Source organism: Athene cunicularia (assembly GCF_003259725.1).
Source record: "Athene cunicularia isolate RWA chromosome 4 unlocalized genomic scaffold, athCun1 chr4_part1, whole genome shotgun sequence".
NCBI lineage: Eukaryota > Metazoa > Chordata > Aves > Strigiformes > Strigidae > Athene > Athene cunicularia.
The window spans coordinates 16,691,980-16,716,747 of NW_020799098.1; the positions used below are offsets into that span (position 1 = coordinate 16,691,980).

At 35.2% G+C, this 24,768-nt stretch overlaps 1 protein-coding gene across 1 annotated transcript; it reads right to left on the reverse strand.

Moving 5' to 3' along the window:
* Nucleotides 1-1,214: 1,214 nt before the first annotated feature.
* On the reverse strand, nucleotides 1,215-23,489 carry LOC113479000. Its single transcript, XM_026846557.1, has 3 exons — nucleotides 23,375-23,489; nucleotides 17,559-22,414; nucleotides 1,215-2,312 (listed from the first exon to the last, which is right to left on the reverse strand). Exons 2-3 carry the CDS (start codon nucleotides 22,294-22,296, stop codon nucleotides 2,299-2,301), a joined length of 4,752 nt encoding a protein of 1,583 aa, XP_026702358.1. The 5' UTR covers nucleotides 22,297-22,414; nucleotides 23,375-23,489; the 3' UTR covers nucleotides 1,215-2,298.
* Between the last annotated feature and the right edge of the window lie 1,279 nt (nucleotides 23,490-24,768).

Here is a 24,768-nt window from a genome sequence, read left to right on the forward strand (position 1 = left end):
TTATTTCTGTGCGTTGAAAGTACCTAACTTGTTGGCTGCTTAATTAAGGAATAAAATGTTAATCCCTAAAATATTCTAATTGATTTAAAACCTGCCTCTTTGTTGCTCTGAACCAATTATTGTGCATCCTCTCTCTTTTTGCTGGCTAAACACAACAGGGTGTCAAACACGAGCCACAGTAGACCTAGACCTGATTCAATATCAAATGATGATAAAATAGTAGTGGTGATTTGTTGTCAAACTTAAAATGATCCCATGTTTATTTCTACACTAATTTTTGTTTCTTAAAACCAGTTTTGTGACTGTTTGCTTGTCTAACCAGTCTCTTCCGACTACACACTAAAAGACTTTCTCTTGATTAGTCTCCTTTTGCTGGTTGCTATCTCAAGACAAAGGGTGAGTGTTGCACCAAGAACATTTCTTTTTCTAATTTTGTAGTTTGTCTGACTTAGAATTGGGTAGTGAGCTTGGGTTGGGCCTGTATCTGACTCCCATCTGAAACTCACTGTGCCACAAAGGAAGGGATCATAATTGTTAAAGTTGATGAAAACAGACAGCTGCTTGGAGGTGACATGTCTGGAACAGAAAGGTTCTGGTTTTTACCTGGTCTTTCAAATGAGAAAGTTCACATGGCATCTCCTTCAGGCGCGCAAACAAGATACCGGCTGCATCAGTTCTACTGCTTGTGACTGGTTTTATGTTCCTCTTCGGACAGCCCTGACTCCTTACTGTTCTTTGTGCTTTGGTGAGGCCCCCCCGAAGGTCACTTCAGTGCCTCTTCCCCAGGAAGTTTAATTCTCTTTTTGGCTTTCTTGCCCCACAGAATACAAGTGCATTAAATAGTTGAGCTCTATAAAGACTCTAGACAGTGTGATGATGAATGTTCACTTGTTCTGCACTGTCTGACACTTCAGTGACTTGATATCCTTGTGGGATCTTGTGCAACTTACCGGAATTCACAACAATCTCATTTCAGTTACTAGATTGTAACAGTAAACCAACAAACTTCTTCACAGAAGAACTGCATCTCCACTTTTAAGTAAGATGATCATTTTAAGTGAATCCTTAAAACCTGTGTTTTATAAAATACAGTGTCTGTCCAAGGAAACTTCCTTCTGGAAAATTAGTCCTTGGCAAGTAAAGGACAGAACCTAGAAGTTGAATTCAGCAGCCTCTACTCTAGCTCTTGAATGTATGACTCCAGAAAAGAGAAATATATCATATGGTTTTATTCTAACACTTTTGTTATAGCTCTATTAATAAAGTTTTGATGAATGAAGTACATGAACCTAAGGCTGATCTAAGCATGGAATGTCTACAATTTAGTCAGCTATAACCATTTACTACTTCTTTGAGTAGAGCTTAAAATTTTGATGTTTACATTGAATTTCTAAAGTACACCAGAAAAAAAATGAAATAGGAAGAGCATTTACATCCATTTTAATTGGTGGCAGGCATAAATTCATAAAAACAAAAGGGGAAGAAAGACCATTAAGCAGAAACCTCAAAAAGTGCAGATACAGATTTGTTGAATGACAATCTTTCAAGAGCTTCTCCTGCAGCCTTGGCCTTTCTTTTAGACATTACAGTCATTAAACACTGTCACACAGAAGTTCTCAAGATAAATGAAGATAAAAGCTTACTGCAGAAACAATCTGCTTGTTCAGTACATTTCAATCCATTTTCAAAGGAGATATCCTCAGATAATTTACCTTTTTACTGCTCTGCTTCGAGGTAGTCGGTCTCCACCTGTTACAGATTTGTTTGAATTGTTGTTATCATAAATCTTTACATGGTGACCTATGCCACAAATTACAGAATATATTAATTTTCGTGCACAAAAATAAAATTGGGAAATAATAATTAAAGAACATAGAAAAATCACAATACTATTGAAGGGGAACATCTGATTCTGATATAAATTTGTACTGCAAGAATTTCATGGTGGTCAGATGTGAAACTTCATATTTAAAAAAAGAAAAAGTACATCAAAATGAATAATGCTAGTAGTGATATAAAGCCAAATCACACAAGATCATTTCAAGATCAATGTAATAAGTGCTTATTATTCAGCAGAAAAAAAAATCAGGAACAATGTACAAAATAATAGTGCAAGAACAGCTGCAATCTATTTGTTCTCATCAGTTTTGAGATTTTGGTTAAAAACTTTACAGCTGGCGAGAGATGCTGCTGAAAAACTCAGATTCCACTCAGTGGGCTGATTAAGGCACATCTTTATGGACTTCAAATGTTCATTTTCTGTGTTCATGTCTATTGAATTCTGCGGCTCCGAGACTTTCACTTGTAGTGTGCTGTGAGAAAAGAAGTGGGGGTGGGAGAGGGGGAAAAAAAAAATGAGAAAAAGTTTAGTACACTTTCTTCCTCCCAGGCAAACAAGCAAACTGCTAAGAGGCAAGATGAGGTGGTGGCAGATTGCATGTACTGTTGGTTTTTTTTGCTCTTTTACTGCACTACGTTCCAAGAAACACTGATATCAGAACCTGACTGTGCTGTACTCTCCGTGTTGTAAAAGTAGCTCGGGCTTGGTGTTGCTGAGGTCCTGCCACTTCGCAGAGACTGTCCTGGGCCGCTCTCGCGGTAGCGCCCGCCTTGGCCCAGAGGAGGTGTGGCTGCAGGCTGGCCTCTCCATCGCGTCCAGCTGACTACTGCAAAACCGTACAACAGGAACCCAGCAACAATCTGGGGTTGGGTTTTTCTGCTGACATTGTTAATTCAGTACAGCTGCAAAAGCACTAGTAGAGAGACAGTTTTTATTTTGTTTCAAATCCAGGAAAATAAGTAATACAAAGAAGGGAAGCAAATCCAGGCCTTTGTGGGGATCACTAAGCAGGCTAGTACATAAGTGTGTGTGGATTGAATCATACTCTCATCATTGCCATACAGGATCACAGAATGGAATTATAAAATGGTTTGGGTTGGAAGAGACCTTTAAAGATCATCTAGTCCAGCCCCCCTGCAATGAGCAGGGACATCTCCAACTGGACCAGGTTGCTCAGAGCTCTGTCCAGTCTGAATGTTTCCAGGGATGGAGCATCTAAAACCTCTCTGAGAAACCTGTTCCAGTGTTTCACCACCCTCATCGTAAAAAATTTCTTCCTTGGTATGTAAAGCACTGCAATTGCGCATACTCAGAATACAAGAAGGTAGAGTTTGGAAATCCTAATTTCAAAACTCTCCATCCCTACTATTTTTTTTTTTACTGCCTACCTCCTGCAGTGATTTGTGTCAATTCATTGTTACCATCCTTCTCAAAGATTTCAAGAACTGCAAGAGTAATACAAAATTAGAAATACTTCTAATTCCTGAGATACTAAAAATAAAGCTCTGTGTATTGTAATTAAGGGTGGTGGTAATGATCATGCTCTAATCTACCTGCACACAGTTTTTCCTATCAAAGGGGTGTTTAAGCAGCAAGAGTATCTCTTAATGGCTCTTACTTGCTGCATTTCAGGAAACAAGGTCCATCATGGGACTTTGGTGCAAATTATGAATCTTGATAATCAGACAAGCTGCTGAAGTAGAGTGGTCACATGGATGAACAGTCTAGCTGAGGACATTCAGTTATTATAAGGCTATAATCTAAAACATAGTAGCCTGTGTTATCAAATACTATTGTCTGACTTTCTGATTGAACTTTTTCTTATGTCAAGAGGGAGAGACAGCTTGTGTAACAGCTAAAGTGAGAATTCATTGTTATTTTTCACAGATATCTAAACCACAATTTTCGTTCTTTCACTTTTTACACAAGCTCTCCGGAAGGCTGTGACATGGTAGTGAAACAGGCATTTCTGATTTACTTAAACTAGTTCCTAACCCTTCGTAACTGGGGTGCTGCTCCCATGCCCTGCATTTCCTTGTGTCCTTATTTTTCTGCCTCTATATTTTGTCTTCTTTTTGCCCTGGACCCTTTTCCTCCAGGCACACACTCTCGTTGCTCTGATCTTTTCCTGCTGTAGGAAACACAGGGTGCAAGTGTAAAGGACAGAGAAGTAAAACTTTAGTCAGCAAGGTTACTTTCTTGAATATACAATCCCTTCAGACTTGAACCTTTGCCCTCACTTGCTTTGAGGAAAGTCAAAGCCTTTTCTCATGACCATGGGATTAAGTGTATATATGAGACGGTGCTAGGGCTGACTTTGGAAGTCTTGCAGCTATCCTCACCCCTACCGACTGTGTGCTTTCCAGGCATGGCCAAGTAGCAAAACTTCATAGGCCTGGAATATTGTTTTGCAGTCATTGGGGTTTTTTGTGTTGGTGTTTGGTGGGGTTTTTGTTTTGTTTTGGTTTGTTTTTTTTTCATGGTGGTGGTTGTTATCCAAAAGGATAACAAGAAATTGCAAACTATGAAGCAGTATGTACTTGCAAAGTGCTTTACAGACCAGCATTTCTACTGTCTTTTAAGCAGTAGATGCCCAGGATTAAGCACGGTTTGTGTAAGTGCCAGACAAAAAGCTAAAGATTCAGGCTTCTCAAATGATTTGTTATGTTACTTCTGTATATGAACTAGGATTTGGTGTTACTGTGACCTTCCCATTTGCTTGGACTGCAAATGAAAATGCAAAGTGCTGTAATACTACAAACCTGCACTTTCTGAGCAGTTGACTCTCTGAGGGACTGTTCTATAGTTTTTGTATAGGTTTCTCTAAAAGGTGTAAAAGGCAGGACTGAATTTGTAAAACTAGAACTGCAGTATATGCTCGTGATTGTCATGCAGTAATTTATCTCTTCCAGAAGAACTTTAGGAAACTTGAGAGTTGCCATTTTAAGAGAACACATAAAAACAGGAGTAGAAAAATGTTATTTTCTTTCCAGTTCCTCAGTATGGGTTACATCAACATAAAGCCTCAAGTATTTTAGGGAATTTCACCTTGATAAGGTGGAAAATAATATGGTTAGAGATTTGCATTAATATACTTATTAACCGAGAAGAACCTAATCTTTCATCTTGCTTTTCATTTTTACCTGTAGTGATTTATTTTCTAGCTATTGATGTAACAAGGTATGAAAGTGATGTATATAAACAGTAATTTTAGAGCAGAGAATGTAATTAAGGCATAAAATTAAACAGAAGCAGCTGAATTTCTCCAGCCAGAAGCATCAACATATTCTACTCTAAATTTTATTTCACACCGCTTACAAAAGGTGCACCGTGCATTAAGCATTCCTAGCAAAACAAAGAGGTGTTTCATACAGCAACCCTCCTGTCAGGAAGAACTGAGGTTACAGCCTGACACTACCAGAAACCATGAAGCCTATTTCAATAGAGCTTGGAATGAGGCTGTAGAGTATCCACAACCTCCTTCTGGAGTTCTCAACTACCAAGGCTTGCATCAGTAAGGGGATGGAGGTCCCTTTAACTTCCTAGACAACAGGCATTTACTGATCTTATATAATGGTCTCTAAAAAGGTTAGAATTTCCAATTCTGAAGCCATCTATTTACTATTCCAGCTATTATCCTCTGTTTTGTTTTTATTCACTTGGAATTGACTGTTAATCAGCTTCCACACATGGTTTGTGGAAGTCAACTACAGGTGCTTCTGTAACATGGAACATAAATTCCAGCTGTGGCATATTCAATAGTTCTGCTTTCACTAGTGAATTTGAAGACAGGCCAACAATGCTAAAAGCCCGGTGAAAAAGAAGAAAACAGTCCTTTCCATTTCTTTCTTTAGTTTTACCTAAGTTATTGTTATGATAACAGAAATAGTGATTTTTTAACAGGAAGATGTGAGAGCAGTACTATAGAAGTTGATAGGCTTCCAAGAACAAAAAAATAATATTCTTTGAGCTTCTTATTTTCTGTGCAGTTTGGATCTCTGTTCTTCAGGAAAAACAGGAATTTGACACCTGCCTTATGAAAACGACAAAGTTAAAAAAAAAAATCTGGCTAGCTTAAGTCCATACATTTGTTGAATTACTCTGTCTACGACAAGTCAAGGCCATGCAGAAAAAGTAGGAATAGGGATAAATGTTTCTTGTGTGTTTGTATGCTGTAAAACGACTACAAAGGTATCACTGTAGGGTTATATTTTTCTAAATATTTCTTTTGCAACAGTTACTTCATGGATAAAAACATCTCCTTCCCAACTAGCCGAGAGCTAGGTTAAACTGGTTTTTACCCTCTTGTCTGACAAAAGTTCTGCAAACTGCACTTGTTAAACACCATCATCAGTGATGTGCAAATTGACAGCTTGGAAAGTGTAAGAGCATTCATGATACATAGCACTGATTTGAGGCTTTTACAGAAAGGTTTCAAAGGTACTGAGTAGAAATAATAAGACTTTAGCAGCATAAAAAAATTTCTCTGTACAAACTCAAACATTTCCAGGAAAAGTAAGCAGTGGAATATATTAGGTTAAAACCTACAATGACTATAGTAGCCTCAGCATGCTTTCCAACAGAGATTGATTTGATAATGCAACATACATTGAAATTAAAGTAAACCAAGCGTGCACAATTTATTGTCTCTAAAATATAAACATCTTTCCACAATGCCAAATGCAACAACAAAGAACTCTAGAAAGAGATTTTTTTAATGTCTCTCTCCTTTCCGTTTATCAGATGGATTCTCATTGTAATAAGAAATAACATTTTTCAGCTGAGTGGATGGAATCCCGTTTGGAAATCTGAGAGGCAGAAAGAAATGCCCTGGAAATAGATGGCATACTCAACTAGATCAAAGCAAGCTGGAGAGATAAGCAATATACAGGCAGTTTTTTAAAAATCAGACATAAATACTGGGTTTAACACAGCTGGAGTACTAAGACAAATAAAACAATGCAAGACAGAACACCAAGACAATAGGTGAACTGAATGGAGACAAAAAAGACTAAAGTCAGAACTAGCCATAGTCCCAGACTGAAATTATGGTGGAAAAGTTCATTTTGCTCTTCACACTAGCTCAAAAATGTTTTATAAAAAAAAAAAAAAAAAAAAAAAGGATGGGAAGAAGAAATGGGAATAAAATACGTATGAAATGTATGAGAAAGATAACTAAAAGAGGCTAGTAGGAATTTGCTGAGCACTTGTGGCACATCAGTGAAAGAGGATTATTTACTCTAAGATTAACTTGCACTGAGACAACATTATATAGCAGTGGATGTTTGTTGCACCTTTTACATCACTAACTCATCTTCAAAGAACACAGCACCATAGTAAAAGCAAACTGACAACAGTTTCAGAGTGCACTCACAGACATAACATGACCTTCTCCCCAAACCATTCAGCTATAGAAAATGTTCTCACTCCCTTAAACATAACAGATCATAGGCAACATAAAAGGTTTAAATTGCAACTTCACCGTGAAAATTGGAAACTGAAACTAGTACAAAAAAAAAATTAATCAGACTTGTGCAGTCATGGAAGTACAGAGCTCAGTCCTGATGACTCCCCAAAATACAGGACAGAGTTGAACGTATGTTGGCAAGTTTAAATATAGACAACATTCCTGCCTCCTTTTTCAGTTATAATTATTCAAAGCAGGGTAAGTAGTTTAGAACTTGGATCCTTTTGACAAGAATCACTATGTTTTGTGGTAATACAGATTATTTAGCAGTCCACAGAAGGCACGGGGTTCTTAAAGAACAAGGAAGCAAAATATTAATGTAAACTCTCACTGAAATGGGCATGAAGAAGTTATAACATTTTAGAACATAATTTACTAGTGATGATAGCACTAACCTGTTAAAAGAAAAAATAGTCCTATGATCTCAAATTGTTCATAGCATACTGTCTTCAAAGATCTTGGAAACAAAAACCAGCTAATAATCTAACAGTTGAAAGGAAGTACCATTAATTTTATGATGAACAATTAATTCTTAGCATCTAGGCATCACTGGGAAACAAGTCTGCCTCTGATCATCAGTTCCATGAAAGAACACTACCTATATTCTACACATTATTAGAAGTAGCATACAAATAAATTTTAAAAACCCTAAACACCTGCTATGCTCATGAGTACTATTGCATTTGCCTTAGAAACATACTGTAACAGAAAAAAGTTTTTGCTCTTTTTATTCTACTTAATAATAATGAAAAATGGTTTTGAACAAGGTACAATAAAGCTAAGGCTTGGAGGGTCAGAACTACATCTGTTGGTTCAACCTGTTCTCAGAGGAAACAGAATGCCACCATCTCAATACTGTGACGAAGGCAGCTATCTAAATTTTGTCATTTGTGCTGGATTAAGATCAAATCTTCAATTCATAATAGTTTTTTGACATTACAAATCAAATTATGTTATGGAGGGATGTCATCTCAGAAATAGAATGAGACAGTCCCTCGGTGGTTTATAACCCACCAGACTTCTGAATTAAGGAAGGTCAAATAATAATTTGCAAATAAGTCATTTCCTTTTCTGAGATTTCTACTACTTAAATATAATTTAAAACCAGCTGTGAGTAATAAACTGATAAATATGAAACGTCTCAGCAACAAATATGATCTACAAAAAAATTTCTTTGAACACATGTCTATGGAATTTTAAACTTGAAACACAGGTAATAACAACCACCACAATTTCAAGAATAGATACCTTAAGTATAGCTCTTAAATCTTTACTTGCACTGTAAATTTCCTTAAATTTAAAAAACATTGTTACTAAATGGCTTGAAATTTATGCTACATGCCCAATAAAAACACCAAAACCTAACTTTAGGTACTTCTCTTTTTCCAAAGTTTAGCCTCCATTCCAAATGAAAAACATGACACATATATATAAGAGCACTATCTAAGTAAGTATAAGAATACTTTTTTGGATTAAGAAAAATATCATATGGCATTCTTACAGCTTCTAGACAATTTTTCAGCCAGGCTTTGATTTCATGTACAGAATCCATTTTTTGAATAAAGAAACCATTATTTGAAGCAAATAATATTTCAGCAGTTTGAAATAGACAACTTTAAGGACAACCCTGAGTCAGTAAAATATCCAGTATAGTCTCTGCATATTTGTAAAATCTGCACCTTAGATAATAGAAACCTATGACAAGATCCATCTGAAAAGACTGATTTCCTAAGTTTCTCAAATTTTTTGTATGCATGTATTTTAAGACAAAATGTAAATGTCATTCTAATTCCTGATGGGACCACAATTTAGAAATATTCAACCCTGGACTGCAAAGTGAAAACAAAGAATAAGAATACTTACATAAGACCTGCTTGGAAAATCATGAATGTAGTCACATTAATCACTAACAGCTTGACAACTGATATAACACATTCAAAACCAGGTAGAAATGCATAGGCTTATGATTTTGAAAGGATTTTAAGCCCTAAACTAATGTTAAATTAAGGCCATTTCTACTGGTAGGCAAGTAGCAAGAAAAGCAGGTCTAAGTCAATCATCACTGAAAAAAAGTGCTACAGCCAAGTTAAGATACCTGGCCCACCTACAGATGGGGTATTTTTACGTGATAAAAGACAGAAGCACAGATTCCTTTTATGTGTGCCTAGAAGGAGAGACAGAAAGGAGCATGTGGCAGTAAGCAGAGGATGGAGAGTAGATGAGCTGGCACAGCCACTGAAAAAAAAGTTTTTAAACTTCCCGTCTAAACTGAATTTGTGGTAAGGAACCAATAAAGCTGAACGCAGACATAAGTCAGGTGAGTTTCTGATACTGAAAGAACAAATCAGACAGTAATATGTCAGACTGACAAAAGAATACAGAAAAAAAGCCTAGGTCTCCATAAAGCATGAAGTTTCTCATTAAAGATTTACATCCTCTTTTAAGAGCAAGACATACCATTGTTTGTACTCCAAAGAACACTGAAGAATAATCTAAGCAGCCTTTACAGATGTCTAGAACATGAGAGAAATCAGCATCAGAAAAAGCTCCCCTTCCTTCAGTTATGAAAAATTGGAAAGAGAAACAGAAATTGCTTGACCTGTTCCACAAGAACAGAATGTGCAATTTGCCATGAGAATGGGAGCAGAAACAGTAACTTTTCTAGAATTATGAAGTGTCCAGAGCTGTTTGACCCAAAAGCATGGAGCTAGGAAGACAAAGTCTGCTTATATTTACATCCTGATTTTGGAAAATACATGTATCTTTACACTGTAGGAAAAAAAAAGAGAAGTTACCTGGGCTTCAGTAAGAAAAAAGTTGATTAAAAGGCAGGCATGGCTATTTAGAAAAGATTTTCCATACCTGGGCTTGAAGAAATCTACAACAAAAGCTGACTGACATCTTGCTCATATGGTACGAATCTCTTCTCAGGTGTAAGACATAGTACAGACCAGCAGAACTACACCATGATAAATATAGAGTAAAAAACAGAACAGGGAATAAAATTGGGGTGCACTCATTCTGCAGTGCTCCTTAAGAGTATGCTTTGGCACTCACAAACACACAGCTTGGAAAAAAAGAAAGCTGATGCATGATCTGAGAATCAATTAAAGTTTGGTACTAAAGGAGAGCAAAGTATGAAGAGAGGATGCGGATGAATGTTAAATAATTGGAGTGTAATGGTTTGAACAGTGGTTCAGACGTGAGTCTGAATAAAATAAATGAGTAAAAGCAATGTCATGACATAAAAAACAGTACAGCAGAGACCACAGTAAAGTACCAATGCAGGTTAGACATCTTTAACATGGGCAGCTATAGTGGATCACATAAGAAGCACGAGTCAGTAGCTGTAAAAATACAAGTATCATGATACAGAAAAAGCAGTGGGACAGCTAACACTGGAAGAGATAGCCAATGACAATGGTGTAATTTTCATTATGGGAGCTAAGCCATTATGAGAAGTGGTTAGACATCCTGTTTGGGCTCATCAGCCCCCCTGAAAAACTCTGCATGTTTTCTACACTTCTGTGAGAGGAAAAAAGGTAGAAAGCTGCAGGTCTGTAACATAGCTAGTCTGACTTACTAAAGTGAGTAATATAACAGTGTTGACAAAAATCACACACTGAGAAAAAAAATAAAGGGAGCATTTAGACAAGAAAAGAAGTCAGCTGAAAGATAGTAACCCAATAGGAGGAGAAAAAAAAAACAGATGGGAGGAGATAGGAAATTCAAAATGATACCTTATGCATTGAAAGAAGAAGATGGAGAAAGATGGTTCTCAAGAACAGCATTATTTTATAAAGGTATATTGCAACCAATCAAAACATTATTTTGAGTCATACGCTGGTTAGGAACCTGATAAAAATGTGTGGAGAACATTTTAATTATTGCTCAGTTACAAGAACTTCAATATTTTATTTGATTAGCAGTAAAAGATTTTATGTTTTCTATCTTTTCGTAAGGCAATATTTAAAAAATACTTGTGAACAAAGTAATTTAAAAATTCCAGTTAACTTCTAAATTGGGACCTCAATCTAGGTTCTATATGCAGTATTTCAAAGAGGTGATTTTCTCTTAAAATGGTACATTAGGAATATTCTCAGTTCATAGGTAGCACGTATCCCTATACAAATATATATAGGTACAGGTCTATAAATCATACATTTCTATACACTTGTATTTGTTAAAAAACGTAACTTGGATTTCCAAAAATTTTCTTTTTTTAAAAAAAATATTTAATAGTACCTTTTAAATAACTAGGAAGTCTAGGAGGTAGACTTTGTTAATGAGGACTCCAAAAACTTTCTTTGCTAGATTACACACCCAAGAACATCATCATGTTTTATATTACACTGAAACCACAAAGCATGGCACTGACTCAGTTACCACAAAGAGTACAAGCGTCAAACTGTGATGTTGTAGTGGTGTATGCATGTGAATGCAAAATGCTGTTCTTAAAATCCTGGGCTTCCCATATAAAACAATTTCCATTCAGACACATCCATCTAATTAGTTGTTGATCACTGTAAAAATATCTGGCTTAATTAAAATCTGAGGGCTGTCAACAGCTTTCAGAAACCCTTGGTATGCTTGCGAACACTCAAGATTCAAGGCCATTTTAAAGGGCAGAGTTTCATGTTGACCATAGGAAACACCAGAGAAAAAAAAGCCTTATGATAAGAAAATGTTGTCCCTAAAATATGGCAAAAATCTTATTTGTATTAAAATACTATCCAGTTACCAAATGAATACAAGGAAGAGGGAAGATGAAAAATGAAATATTATTTCTAACAGCTACCAAATGTTTACCTACATTTGAAACAAAATTTCAGAGAATAAAATTTAGAACTACTCCATAAAGCCCTGCAAACAAATATTTAGACTTTCTCGTGAAATAGTTTAAAATAATGAAAGCATTTCTACTAGTCTCAAATCTTGTCTAAACAATATATTTAAGGCACAACTGTGTAATTATAGCAAAATGAAAGGACACTGCCAGCAAATGGATAAACAATGAATAAATGCAGCATGATATTTGGCTTGAAAATCTGAAGAAGGTGTCAGATCACCACAGGGCACACTACAACTATCTTTTGACTGAGTGAAACAGGAATTAGGGAAGGAAAATCTATGTAAGTACATGCAAACAACAGCCCAAGCCCAGTCATCTCACACCACTCCCTCAGTTCTGGAACCAGAACCTGCATTTTTTGAATATAACAAACTGAAGATTCTGTATAAGACACTTTACAAAAATTTGATGAAAGACGAAAAACCACCACTAGCTTTAGCGTATATGCAATAGAGAAATGCAAACTAAGGCAGAGTACACGTGCCTCTATGAATTAAACCATCTTTCTTGAACAGGAATATTTTTCCGGAGCTCAACAACAAAATAAGGAATTGTCTCAGCATAATTAACCTTCTTTGTGATGGTCAGACTATATAAATACTTTATTTACAAGTTACATCATCACAGGCTGTGTTGATTGACCTTTATCCCTTTCTATCTAACAACAATCAAAGCTCTGCTTTAAGGCTGTAAACTCTTACCAGAAGAGAGTTTTAAAAAGGATACATACTTGTTATATTTTAAAAAACCTAGGCAAGCCTGGGAAAACTATTATTTTCCAGAGAAAGGCTGAAGCAGAAAGACAGAAGCCTGTCTATACATAGTATTACCAGTTCCTTAAACAAAACTGAAAAATGTAACCATTTCCTCAGGACAAATAGGGAAGCGTGAGTTTCTCAGTTTTTGAGGAAATAAAATAAAAAAGAGATAGAAAACCAGTACTGAATAATTTGATGAACACTCCCACCCCCAATTTACATATAAATCTGCATATACAAATCCTACACAAAGACTTAATGGTCATGATACTAAACTACAGAAATTTAATTGAAGGTAAAGGAAATGAAAGACTACAGAGTTGAGTTCTTTCAAAGAAGTCTACTATTCAAGTAAACAAAAGTAAAAATCTTAGCACAGAACCCTCAAAAGAACAAGTGGAACAACATACCAGAAGGCAGTATGTCAATGACCACAGTTTAAACCAAAATGGCACTCAAAATTTATACACCTCACAGTAGATCACATGATGGGAGAAAAAGACAAGGGAAAGAAAGACTATATAACTGCATTTGGCAAGTGAAATTCCAGAGTGTAAAATAAGATGGAGTATTAGACTGAGGTATTAGAGCGGCTGTTGTTGCATTAAGGAGAATGAGGCAAGAGACCATCAAGTTCATTAAATGAGTCAGGATTTATTATACATGTATAGTCAACTATATATCAAGTCTACGTTTCTGCCTTTATACTTCTGCATTAAAAATGGCCCACTTACTGGGAAGAGTCATTCATTTCAATATTGTTCTCACATTTTCTATTAATTTTCTTACTTTGTTTTATAGCTGGCTGTGAAAAAGTAACCTTGTCTGGCAATTACAGTTATGAAAATTTCTATCTGCTTACTCTGCATCACTGCTGAAACTTATTCTGAAGCCAAGTAACCTTCTGATGAAACACCTTTGTGAAAAGAGCTAAGACATGGCTGTTGAAAAGGATTTCTCAAAATCAACAGATTTATGATTGTTGCATTTTACCTAACCTAGTATTTTAAATTTGTTCCCCGTTAGAAGTGCAAAATGTGCTTATTCATGAAAGAGAAAGCTGAAGAATTGCTAAAGCAATCATTTTTGTCACTAGGTCATTGGTGAGACTAATGTCTTCCACAGCAGTAGGAAAGTGATTCACATTGTGTAGCCTTATCGCTACTGGATTGCACTACCAGAAGAAAGTAAGCCACAAAACTGAAATATTAATGCCATGCTAATACAGATGTGTAAAAAGAGTTCACAAAATTTTCCCTCCCAATTTCAAGAAAATTTATGGTAATGGAAGTCAAGTTTACGAAAAGTTCTGTCTATTGTCATGTTAATATATATGGTATTTTATGTGCACAATCAAAAGACCAATTAGACTTATAAAAGTACCAAGTTTTCATAGTTAGATTCCTAACTCTTGTAGTCAACTTTGAAATGATTACAAAGATTAGCAAATTCTCATTTTAAGTACTACACTAATCTGATCTTACTAAGGTAGCACTGAAAACCAGCATTCAAATATAATGAAATTTAAAATTGAAAATTTGTCTTCTCTGCCAACAAATACAATAGATTTTCTCCTAAAACTCCAGACTACTTGAAAAGCCAAATTATAAGGGAAAAAATGAAAAAAGTTCATTTTAGATGAAGAAAATATTCTAGCTTCAAAGTGATTTGAATTGATTTTTAAAAGCTCTTCTATGTGAACTCCCACCCTGATACAAAGGGTAAGTAAAAGGTATGTCATGTCCTCACAGCATGCAGTACTGCTTGCTGCTGTAGTAGGTCCACCACCTCCTTTGCATGTCATAAAACCACACCCTCTGAAGTAGATTTTTAAAATACTCAGTACATTGTAAGTTCCTAAAATGGAGCCTTTTATGGTGTCCCATTTTATTGTTGGATAATAGTTTCTCTTATTTTAGCTTGGCACTCTTAAAGCCTTTTTGGATCTAGTTTGGCCAAGTCCAAAGCACATGAATATGGTCTTCAGTGTTACAAGGAAACACACTGAACCACTCTCATGGAAAGAAACAAAAACGCTTTCCTAAAAACATGCTTACGTAATTTTCTTTGCCACCACAGAGAGCAATAATTTTTCAGTGTTTCTAAAGAAATTAAAATAGTCAGAACATAGCTTTACAGTAAAAGGGAACTGCCTCTCAACACATCAAATGCATTGTTGAAGCAACATTTCTGAAGTCAAGTAGTAACAAACAGCATACGGACCAATGTATCTACCATCCACCTTATCTTGAATAAAACAGGCAATATGAAAAAGTGATTAACTCTTCTGTTGCTACAATGAGTACATAGCTAGTTCTGGTTGCTTGATACTACCCTGAGTTGTAAGAACAATTGCTTTATTCCCACTTGCACATTCTAACAAAGATTGAGTATACAAAATAATTGGATAACAATGTTCTGCCTACCTGCTGCAATGCTTCACAATAAAACAGCATCAAAACACCTCTTTCTTTCAAGAATATTTGGTAAGACACCAAGATCAGTAAAACTTGAAGAAAAACTTTAAATATTGACCATAAATGTTTATATACAAACATTTCAAGCATGACAACAGAACAATGATATAATTTATGATACCAGATCAACAAAAATACAGTCCAAAGAACATATGAATGAATAATGATGTTTTCATGTGCATTAAACTTCCAGATGCAGGAATTATGTTTGAAAACACATGCATGCACAGCTAGAAATCATGTTCCTTCTTTTTAGCTAGTAGCTATACTCTAGACTAAAAATGTTTATATGATTTCCTTGGCTAGCATGGACAGAACACAATGTTGAATCACCATGCCAAAGGAAGACATCCTTTTCTATATCAGACAATCCCCTGATATTGCAAACAGTACCTCTAAAAAAGGTATGGGGTTACATGTGTGGAGAATTAATTCCAGAATTCATTGTCTTTTAACATTTCCTTTATCAATTAACTTCCTGTCATCCTTTCTAAAGACAACAATTGATATGAGAAACTATGAGTAAAAGGGAAAATAACAAAAATTGTAAATGAAATAATGTAAAATATCAAAACAGTTATCAGATTTCCTGAAGATCCAAAACTAAAGGAGGAAAGTTATCAGGTAAATAAAATTGAGTCCAAATTAAAACTAACATGAGACCATATCACAGTAATAGGCCTTACATTGCCATAGCAAGAAAAAGTTTAAAGATAAATAAGATTTGAATGCAAAATTTTCTCAACTACAGTCAAAATTATGAAATAAAAAGTATGAGAGAGCTCTTTCTTCATTTGCAAAAAAGAAACAGATAATGTTACACTTTCCTTTTCTACTTCTCTGGATTTTTTACAGCAATATTGTGTCAAAATTTGAACTTCTTAAAACAAGTTTTTTATGCTGAGTTTGGCCTCAAATCAGTGAATTAAAATACAAAATAAATAGTCTAAAGATAAATTATGTACTTTGGAAAAGCAGGGTTACACTGAATGAGCTTAATATGAATAATTTTATATATCGCATAAAGCACAAAAGAAATAAAGTATACAAGAGCCATAATATTGTTTATATTACAACTTAAATTAACTTTTCAGTTTATTATTAGGGATAGTTTTCTACAATATAGAACACAAAGGGGGACATAAGACTTTGCTCTTATATTTTGGATAGGTTTTTTAATTTTTTGGGCAATATAATCAGATTAGCTAATAAGATATTGTTTCTACAAATGAATACTTCTGCAGTAATTTAATTCCTATTGCAGAACTTCTTTTTACTTGGTATTTCACGCCTTAGTTATTTCCTTGAAATGAATTGAGACTTCTGTTCAAGGAGATTTCTTCATCCACGAGAAGAAATAATTTCACAAGTGTACCCTCTTTATAAGTAATGTAACGGCCTTTCAGAGGTTACAGTTTTATTAAAATGTGTTATAAACATCTAGCTTCAAAAATGTATTTAATTTCATACTAGCCTAAAAGGATTCCAAGCCAATGTATTTTAGTATAGTAACTATATATTGTATTTGTCTAGAATAATTTTGCATTTTAAATTGTTCTATAAGGATTCAATGCACAAACCCGTCAGTCAGCAGATTGTATTTGGCATTGAATGGATACTGAAATGGATCTCTGAATGAATACTTCTCAGAAGTACATTGTACTGTTTTTCTGTATAAGTATTAAACCATTACAGATTTGTATTAGATACCCTTTGATAACAACTGTTTTAAACTGTATGTTGATATACTGAATTTCTGCTTAATTTTATAATTTACTCTTTCTCACAATATAAAAAACTACACATTGAAATGAAATTCTGTCCCTTTGAAATCAATCACCAGTTGTGACTAACTTCAGACAGACAACAACTTGAATTCTGACATGTCTGAACTATATTAGTTAGCTCTTTTAATACTGGTGTTATAACTGTAACAGTATGTAACAACTACTGTAGCCAACAGATTTGTGCAAAATATTATATACATTTTAAAATTGCACTTTCTGCATTACTCTGATGCTGTACAATGTTTAATTTCATGACTTCTCTGAAATTAAAATGAGTATCATGCAATTAAAAAAAAAAATCCAAACTGCTTAGTTGTTTGACTTCTCCAATTCTTTAAGACTGCAATCTTAAGATGAAGGGGGGAACAGGAACTTACCTACTTGGTACTTTGTGTAATAAGTTGCCATTTGTCCACTACTGCATGATTGTCTCTTATGCCTTTTTCTTATATTTGTATCAGTGGTCTCCCATTGCGGACTTTTTCTTTTGTTTATTCTGATAAGAACTTCAGAACTACCAGCAGGATTATTATCATCATGGTTTACACCAGTACTTAGTTTTCTGCTGTGAAACTGGTCATCCAGTCTTTCAGTCACTTTAGAAGAATTAGATCCTTTAGATGTTTCATTTTCTTTTTTCTTTAATGCATTTTGCTTAGTAGAGTGGGACCTTAAGAGAGGATGCCTTTTTTCTTCCATATAGGTCTGATTGCTTTTACTTTCAACAGCTTCAGGAGAATAAATTACATTATTTAACTTAAATGAGTTGTGCTGCTCAATATGGTTGATTTTTCTCAGAAATATCCTACAATCTTTAAAGGTTTTGGCCTTCCAAGTATTTTGAAACAGTTTATCTTGGCTTTGTTCTTTGCTAACATGTTGTTGGCAACAAATTGTTCCATTTGTCTCTGCATGTGACTTAAGTATATTTGCTAAACCAGGATGTGGGTTAAAGTCAGAAGATCCCATCATCTGTTGAACAAATGCACCTCTGGCTTCATTTTCAGTTGGCAAGAGGCTACTCTGAGATTCTACCAAAGTCTGAGTGGGCTGGATTTCTACTGCATTTTTTTCCTGGAGCTTGGGCGTTTCATCACCGGTTTCCTCAGCTGTACTTTTAAACAACTGGCTTTGGCAAAAGTACTGCAAATTTTTCTTTTTTGCTTTCCAGCCTCCAGGAGTCTGATTATAGAGCTTTTTCGTTTGTCCCCACCTATCATGCTGTAACTTCTTAAATTCATTTCTTTTTAATCTGGCTAATGTGAAATTACTTTTCATGCTAAGGCCTGGAGACCTCACCATGTTATGTAATATTTGTAATTTCCCTGCTGGTTTTGAAGGAGAGGATAGTGCAAACTTTTTAAAGTGCTTTCTGAAAGGGCAAGTACTAAGATCAGATTGTTTCGTTTCCATCTTTATCTCTCTAGTACTAACTACTTCTAAAGGATTGCGAGCATTTGCCTTTCTCACCAGAGAGAGAGACTGTGTTTCTGTAGTTTGCATAAACCAGGTGCAGAGTTCATTCATATTACACTTTTTCTGAAAAAGCATTTTTATAGGTGATGTTTCAAGTTCTACAAGGCAGGAGTCTAAAGGGTTTGACATTTCAGTATTACAGTCTTGTTCAATGGGATCCCTTTTTTCACATACACATTTATCAAACTCATTTCCCCCCACTCGCAACCAGGTATTAGTTATCTGTTCAAATCTATTATTTAGTTCTTCCAACAAAGTGTCACTTGAAGTGGAAGTAGCCCACCACCTGAGAGAGGGATTTGATGAAAAAATGGGATCTGATGATACTTCATTCATGGGCCTGAATTCACTATCCTTAAGATCCTTTTTTGCATTTCCTGTATTTCTCAGTTCTGAGGTAACTTTGGATATGGTGCTCTGATTTGACTGCCTATGTTTTTCCTTTCGATCTTTAGCTTTTTTCAAATGAAGTTTGTAAGATTTATGGAGTAAGGCACTTCTACAAGTAAATGCACTAGAAGATGCTAATGAATGCAAAAAATGCAGTGAGGGTTTTCTGTCTCTAGCAGAATGTCTCAATGGAATTCCACGTTTTCTTGACACTGTTGTAATAACATTGTTTGATCCATCCTCTCTAGAATCTTTCTGCATGCTATTTATTTGACTCATATTATTGCACAGTTGATTTTTTCCCTCCTGTGGTATGTTTTTTTCTAACACATTCTGTTGTTGTAAAGGAGGCAAACAGTTGCTAATACTCACTTTTCTTTCCTGAGGTGAAACTCTATTAACAGTCACTGATATGCCGGAGATTTTTACTTTTGCTGGCCTACCAGGTTTTCGAATGGTGGTTAATGGTTTCTTAATTGGCCGTATAATATTGCTGCAAGGATGTGGTGATGCTAGGTTGCTCTTGATAGGTCTGACATAGTCATAACCAGAGACCTTGTTTTCAGTAGAAGAGTTCTCTAAGGCTTCTACCATTTCAGTCAAAGGATTTTCAGTTTCTGCATTGCGCCTCACTTTGCTGTGGTCGTTGGCAAAATTAGAATCAATGTGTTGTGTGGGTAGAATGCTGATTACATTTAGGTTACCTTCACAAACATGTCTCTTTGTTCTTCTTGACCTTCCAAAAACAACTGTCACAGTAATATTTTTGTTGCTGTTAACTTCTTCCATTACTGTTGGATCAGATTTGGTACTTCTACCATCACTGCTAAGTTCAAGTCTAGGTTCTGTGCTTTCAGTCATGTCTATTTTTGGTTTTGGAGGCCGTCCAATAGGTCTCTTAACCTGCTTAACAACTTGAGGACCTATTTTCTTTGGTCTACCAGGTTTTCTTTTTAAAACTGATTCACTGCTACTACTTGATTTCTCCCCAACTTCGCCATTTTGTTTCGAGTCATTTAAGTTAGTTTGACCAACTGGACAAGAGCTTGTAATTGCTTCCGCACAAACACAACTTGACTCCTCCTTGGTATCATTTTCACTGCAATCACAATCCTTGACACAGATTGTACGAGGAAGATCTCCTGTAGCCTGTTTGTCTAACAAAGTGTTTGTGTGCCCCTGAAACAAACAAATATCTGTGCTTCCTTTAGAAGATGCAGCTGCAGATGTCAAAGTATATTTAACTCCTTCACTACTATTAACCTCTGAGACAAACATAAGCTTAATAGGACTAGAGTAGTTTAAGGGAGCTGAGATCTCCCCAGCTTCAGAAGTTGTATGCAAGTCTCCATTACATGCAGTTGAACTGGATGAATCAAAGGTCAGAGATTTCAAAAGGCTGTCATTAATTTCTTGATCTATAACCATTTCTTGTTTGCTTGTCACACACAGAGTTTTGATTTTACTGCTGCTTGGCACATCTGAATGTGAAAGGAAGCTTTGTCCTGCACATCCCATTTCACTCAGAGTGAAAGGTAGGCCTCTTCTAGCAGCTGGGTTCATAATCTGTTCATAAGTATTATCATTTAATTTTTGGCTTATTTTGTAACTATCCAGCAATGAGTTGTTAGTTTTTCTGGCTAAGTTTATTGTATCTTCTAAACGCTCTACAACAACTTGCAGGTCTGTGTCTCTCACAATTTTGCTTATTTCACTGCATCTTTCAGCATGAACATCTTTAATTTTTTCCAAACTTTCTAAAGACTTTTTTGAACTGGATGCCTTTCTAAACACAATATTGTTCGTTACATACACAGAGTACCATCCTGGAGGCACAACATTACGTTTAGTTCTGCCCAAAATTCCATTACTCTCATCCTTTAGGGGAATCTGATCAGTCTCTTCTAAGGTTGTGCAGTCTCCTTGTGTTTTTGTGAGCTTTGTCTGGCTGGCTGCAATAGCACTGTTTTCTGAAAGAACTAGAAAGCCAGAGCCAGTCTGAAAATTATTAAGAGGTAGTTTGAAAGACTCTGTTTGGTGTACTGGAAAGCACATCGGTTTGGTTTGGCAATTCATGCATGGATTACTGTCAAGATGTTGCATAGCCTTATCTTCTATCACAGTGAAACTGTGTCTTTTATTTGGACATATTTTATCTTTTTTTTTTGTAGATTTCTTTGCATTTCTCTCAGAAATTGACTTTTTTCTTACAAGAGTTTCATCAAGGCTTGCAAGCTCCCTCTTGATTTGCAAAGACTGTCGTCGAATGAATGGTGAATCAGGAGAATTATACATTGAATATAAAGTTTCCTGACGCTTGCGGAATCTTGTTTGGATAATTTTACTTTCCATTTGTTTATCATGTTGGCGAAGTAATTCCATAAAGCTGTAATCACTTGCCTTAGCATTATGCAAAAGAGAGGTTATGAAGTCTCCTAATTTGACATCATTTTCTGGTGCTCTGTCACTGCTGGAAAGTTTTACAAGATTTGTTGCTATATCCGTAGTGTCTATTGATTTTAACTTTTCATTAATACGGTCCATTAGATCTTGAAAAATGGCAGAATGTTCACCCTTCTCAGAATTTATATAATAATTGTTGCTTTCTTCATCTGTTGATAGCAATGTTCCATCTGAATATTCAGTCTCTTTTCCTCTACATGTTTTACCTTCATATTCGAATTCTGCCTTGCTTCCTTCGGCTGGCAAGAGGAATGGAGGCTGGTTGATGGATATTTCAAGCTTGTTATTGTCTAAAGTTGGAAAATCTATGACTGATCCTTCCAATGATTCAAATTCTTTACTCTGTACAGGTGACAGTGGAGGTGGTGATGGGCTGCGAGATCTAGTTGAATTTTTAATGCTGTTCAAGAGATCACAGTCCTTAGTGGAATATGTACATGCTGCTGTTTTCACAGAATGCCTGTTATAATTTTGCAATTGTTCAGCACAATACTTATGAGAACTACATGCTTTGTTCACCATTGTCTTAATACATCCAATTGCTACAGCTTGGCATGACAAAGAATGGAAATCTTTAATACAAACAGACAGAGGTGGTAAACTAGTGTTTGGTCTTTGATTTTGTAAACAGCACCTTTTTGTCAGCGTATGTCCATTGCAATTGCAAAATGAAACGTGAACATCCTCTTCAGTAAGGGAACTGGGAGTTTCAGAGTGGACCAAATGCGTTTGCTTGCAACTGCAAACTATAGGAACATTTTCATCTTGTATTAAAAATTTTAACATAGCCAAAGTCTGTTGCCAGTGATATGAACAAAAAGACTCCAAAACTTTGTTTAAGGTTGATTTTCCTTTTTCCAAATTAGCTGTTTCCTCTGAATTTGCATCAGCTGTTGAGATTGAACTGAAAATGAAAACAAATCAAAACAAAATATAAATTACAGTAAAACACCATATCTAATGCTATAATGGTTAAACTCAAGCCTAAAAACCTGGTTTGCAAAACAGTTCTGTTCTATCTGCACTATTCAATCATACTTGCAAGGGTCACTAGCAATGCTATGCATCTTATCTACAGCAGTGACAGTCCTATTACAAGAAAAATAATCATGAAGAAATTAATGGACAAAAAGAATGGTTTGAAACATAGCTTCTCATAACTAAATGTAATTACAATAATGTTAGCTTTCTGATATTTCAAACTACCTTAGTCATTAATGAAGGAAAACCTCACCAAGAACCTGGGGAGTTTATTATTACTCCCATTTCACAAACTGAGGCACAGAGAGGGCAAATTACTTGCCTAAGGTAACAATTCAAGGTTGTGGCAGAGACAAGAATAGATCAATCTCTCCTGAATCCTACCCTAAGATACATTCATATACCAAAGCGTATTGAATGCTCTTAAGGATACTCTTAAAGATTCTTCTAAACACATTTTTATTTATATATTTAAAGAACTCTTAATAGGCTAACAGAAGAGGAAAGAATAGCCACTTGCTACTGTCACTGTTCTTTGCTAAACTTTGATAAAAGTTTCCCTTCTAGTTTTAAAATAAATTGCAGTGGTGTATCATAGGCTCTTCATTGAAATATATTACACACATGTGCATACACACACACACACACACACACACATTCCTTCATTAAACAGAAACAGAGATAATCACCACTGGAATAAATAACTGTCTGATAAAGGTTAATATCCTTTAAATCTCAAATACAGGGTAGGCCTCTATCTAAATAACAGTTCTGAGCAGTTTTTCTCAAAAATACGAACTCAAAATAAAATAACTTATAAAATACTATCTTAAACTATTTAATTAATTTCTTATAAATTATTAAAGCTAATGTCACTACTTACCTAATCAATCATTTATATTGAAAAGCTGAAAATTATCCATGGTAGAAATTAATACAGATATTTCTTCAATTAAATACAAAATCCTTATGTTGGATAGCAACTATCAACAGATAGTCAACACCTAATTCAAATGTTTTACTGAAACCAATTGCATGAGCAGAAAATGTTAGAAGAATTCTGTTTTAGAAAAGTATGTATTGTTTAAACATATCACCAAACTCTGAACATGACACTAACTTTTTTACCCTATTATCTCTTGTAATTTTTTGCATTTAAGCCTGTACTTTGGAAGATAATCCTTTTGATTGGGTTTACAACTGTACTGATCAAGGAACAAACATATTTAAAATTTAATGTGCTGTATTTATATAAAGTTACCTATTCATTAATTAGCTCATACCCAATGTTACTAGTATCAATAATAACTTTTAGCTTCAGATTTCTTACGGGAAGTTATACATGCAAATTTGTATTTGTATTGTCCCACATGGATTTTAAAGTTTAGAGCTCAAAACCAGCCAACTATGCCTAATAATTCCTCACGTCTTTTCCTTCTCTTGTAATATTCAGTATGAAATGGTATATATTCAAAATCAAGCATCTAGATGATACTAACTCATAACAGCATGAGATAATTGTGATGGTACTACTAGTTGAAATTGAGATTATGTTTAAAATGAAATCATTAAAGCCTTAAAAAGAAAACAAAACCCTCTCTGCACTTGTAATCTAAAGTAAAAACAGCATTATTCAAGGGCACGTCATTGTCATGATTTAACTGTTTTTGAAACGCCACTTCACTGAGTAGAGTCTGAGTGTTAGTGTTGACATGTACCACTACACTTCTGAAAACAAAGCTTCTTCTAGATATACAGCTATGGATAAAAACTAATTAATTGCCCTTCCTACCACCATGACTTTAATTAAATAATGTTTTGAAAGGCCAGACAGAAAAAATTCAACACATCACTAGGTCTTCAGTATTTTGTTTGTAAATCGCAGGTTTTAAAGTATTAATTTGCTATAAAAAAGGCTATAGTACAGTCTTTTTAGACTGGATCTCTAGACAGATATCCTTCTGTCTGTCTAGACTTACAAGCTATGTCTAATGGTCTTTCACTTGAGAGCTTTAATTGTAGACGACCTGTACTCCTAACTGCTATTTAAAATAGGATCACTGGTGGAAGAAACTTTCAGAGCCCTAAAGCCTTCTCTAAGTCAGTAACCAAAACTTCCAAAGGCCTCAAAACTGCTTTGAATTTGCTATGTGGAGATCAACTTGTTGTACAAAGTAATATCCTGGTTATTACAGACATACTGGACATTCTTCTAATACAATTTCCTTCCTGGTTATCTACCATTGTGCAACACCTATAATCTGCTTTCCCTTAGCG

Bases quoted from the DNA above. Each gene is read 5' to 3' on its own strand.
- LOC113479000 (XM_026846557.1), bottom strand. From the start codon at position 22,296: ATGTTAAAATTTTTAATACAAGATGAAAATGTTCCTATAGTTTGCAGT.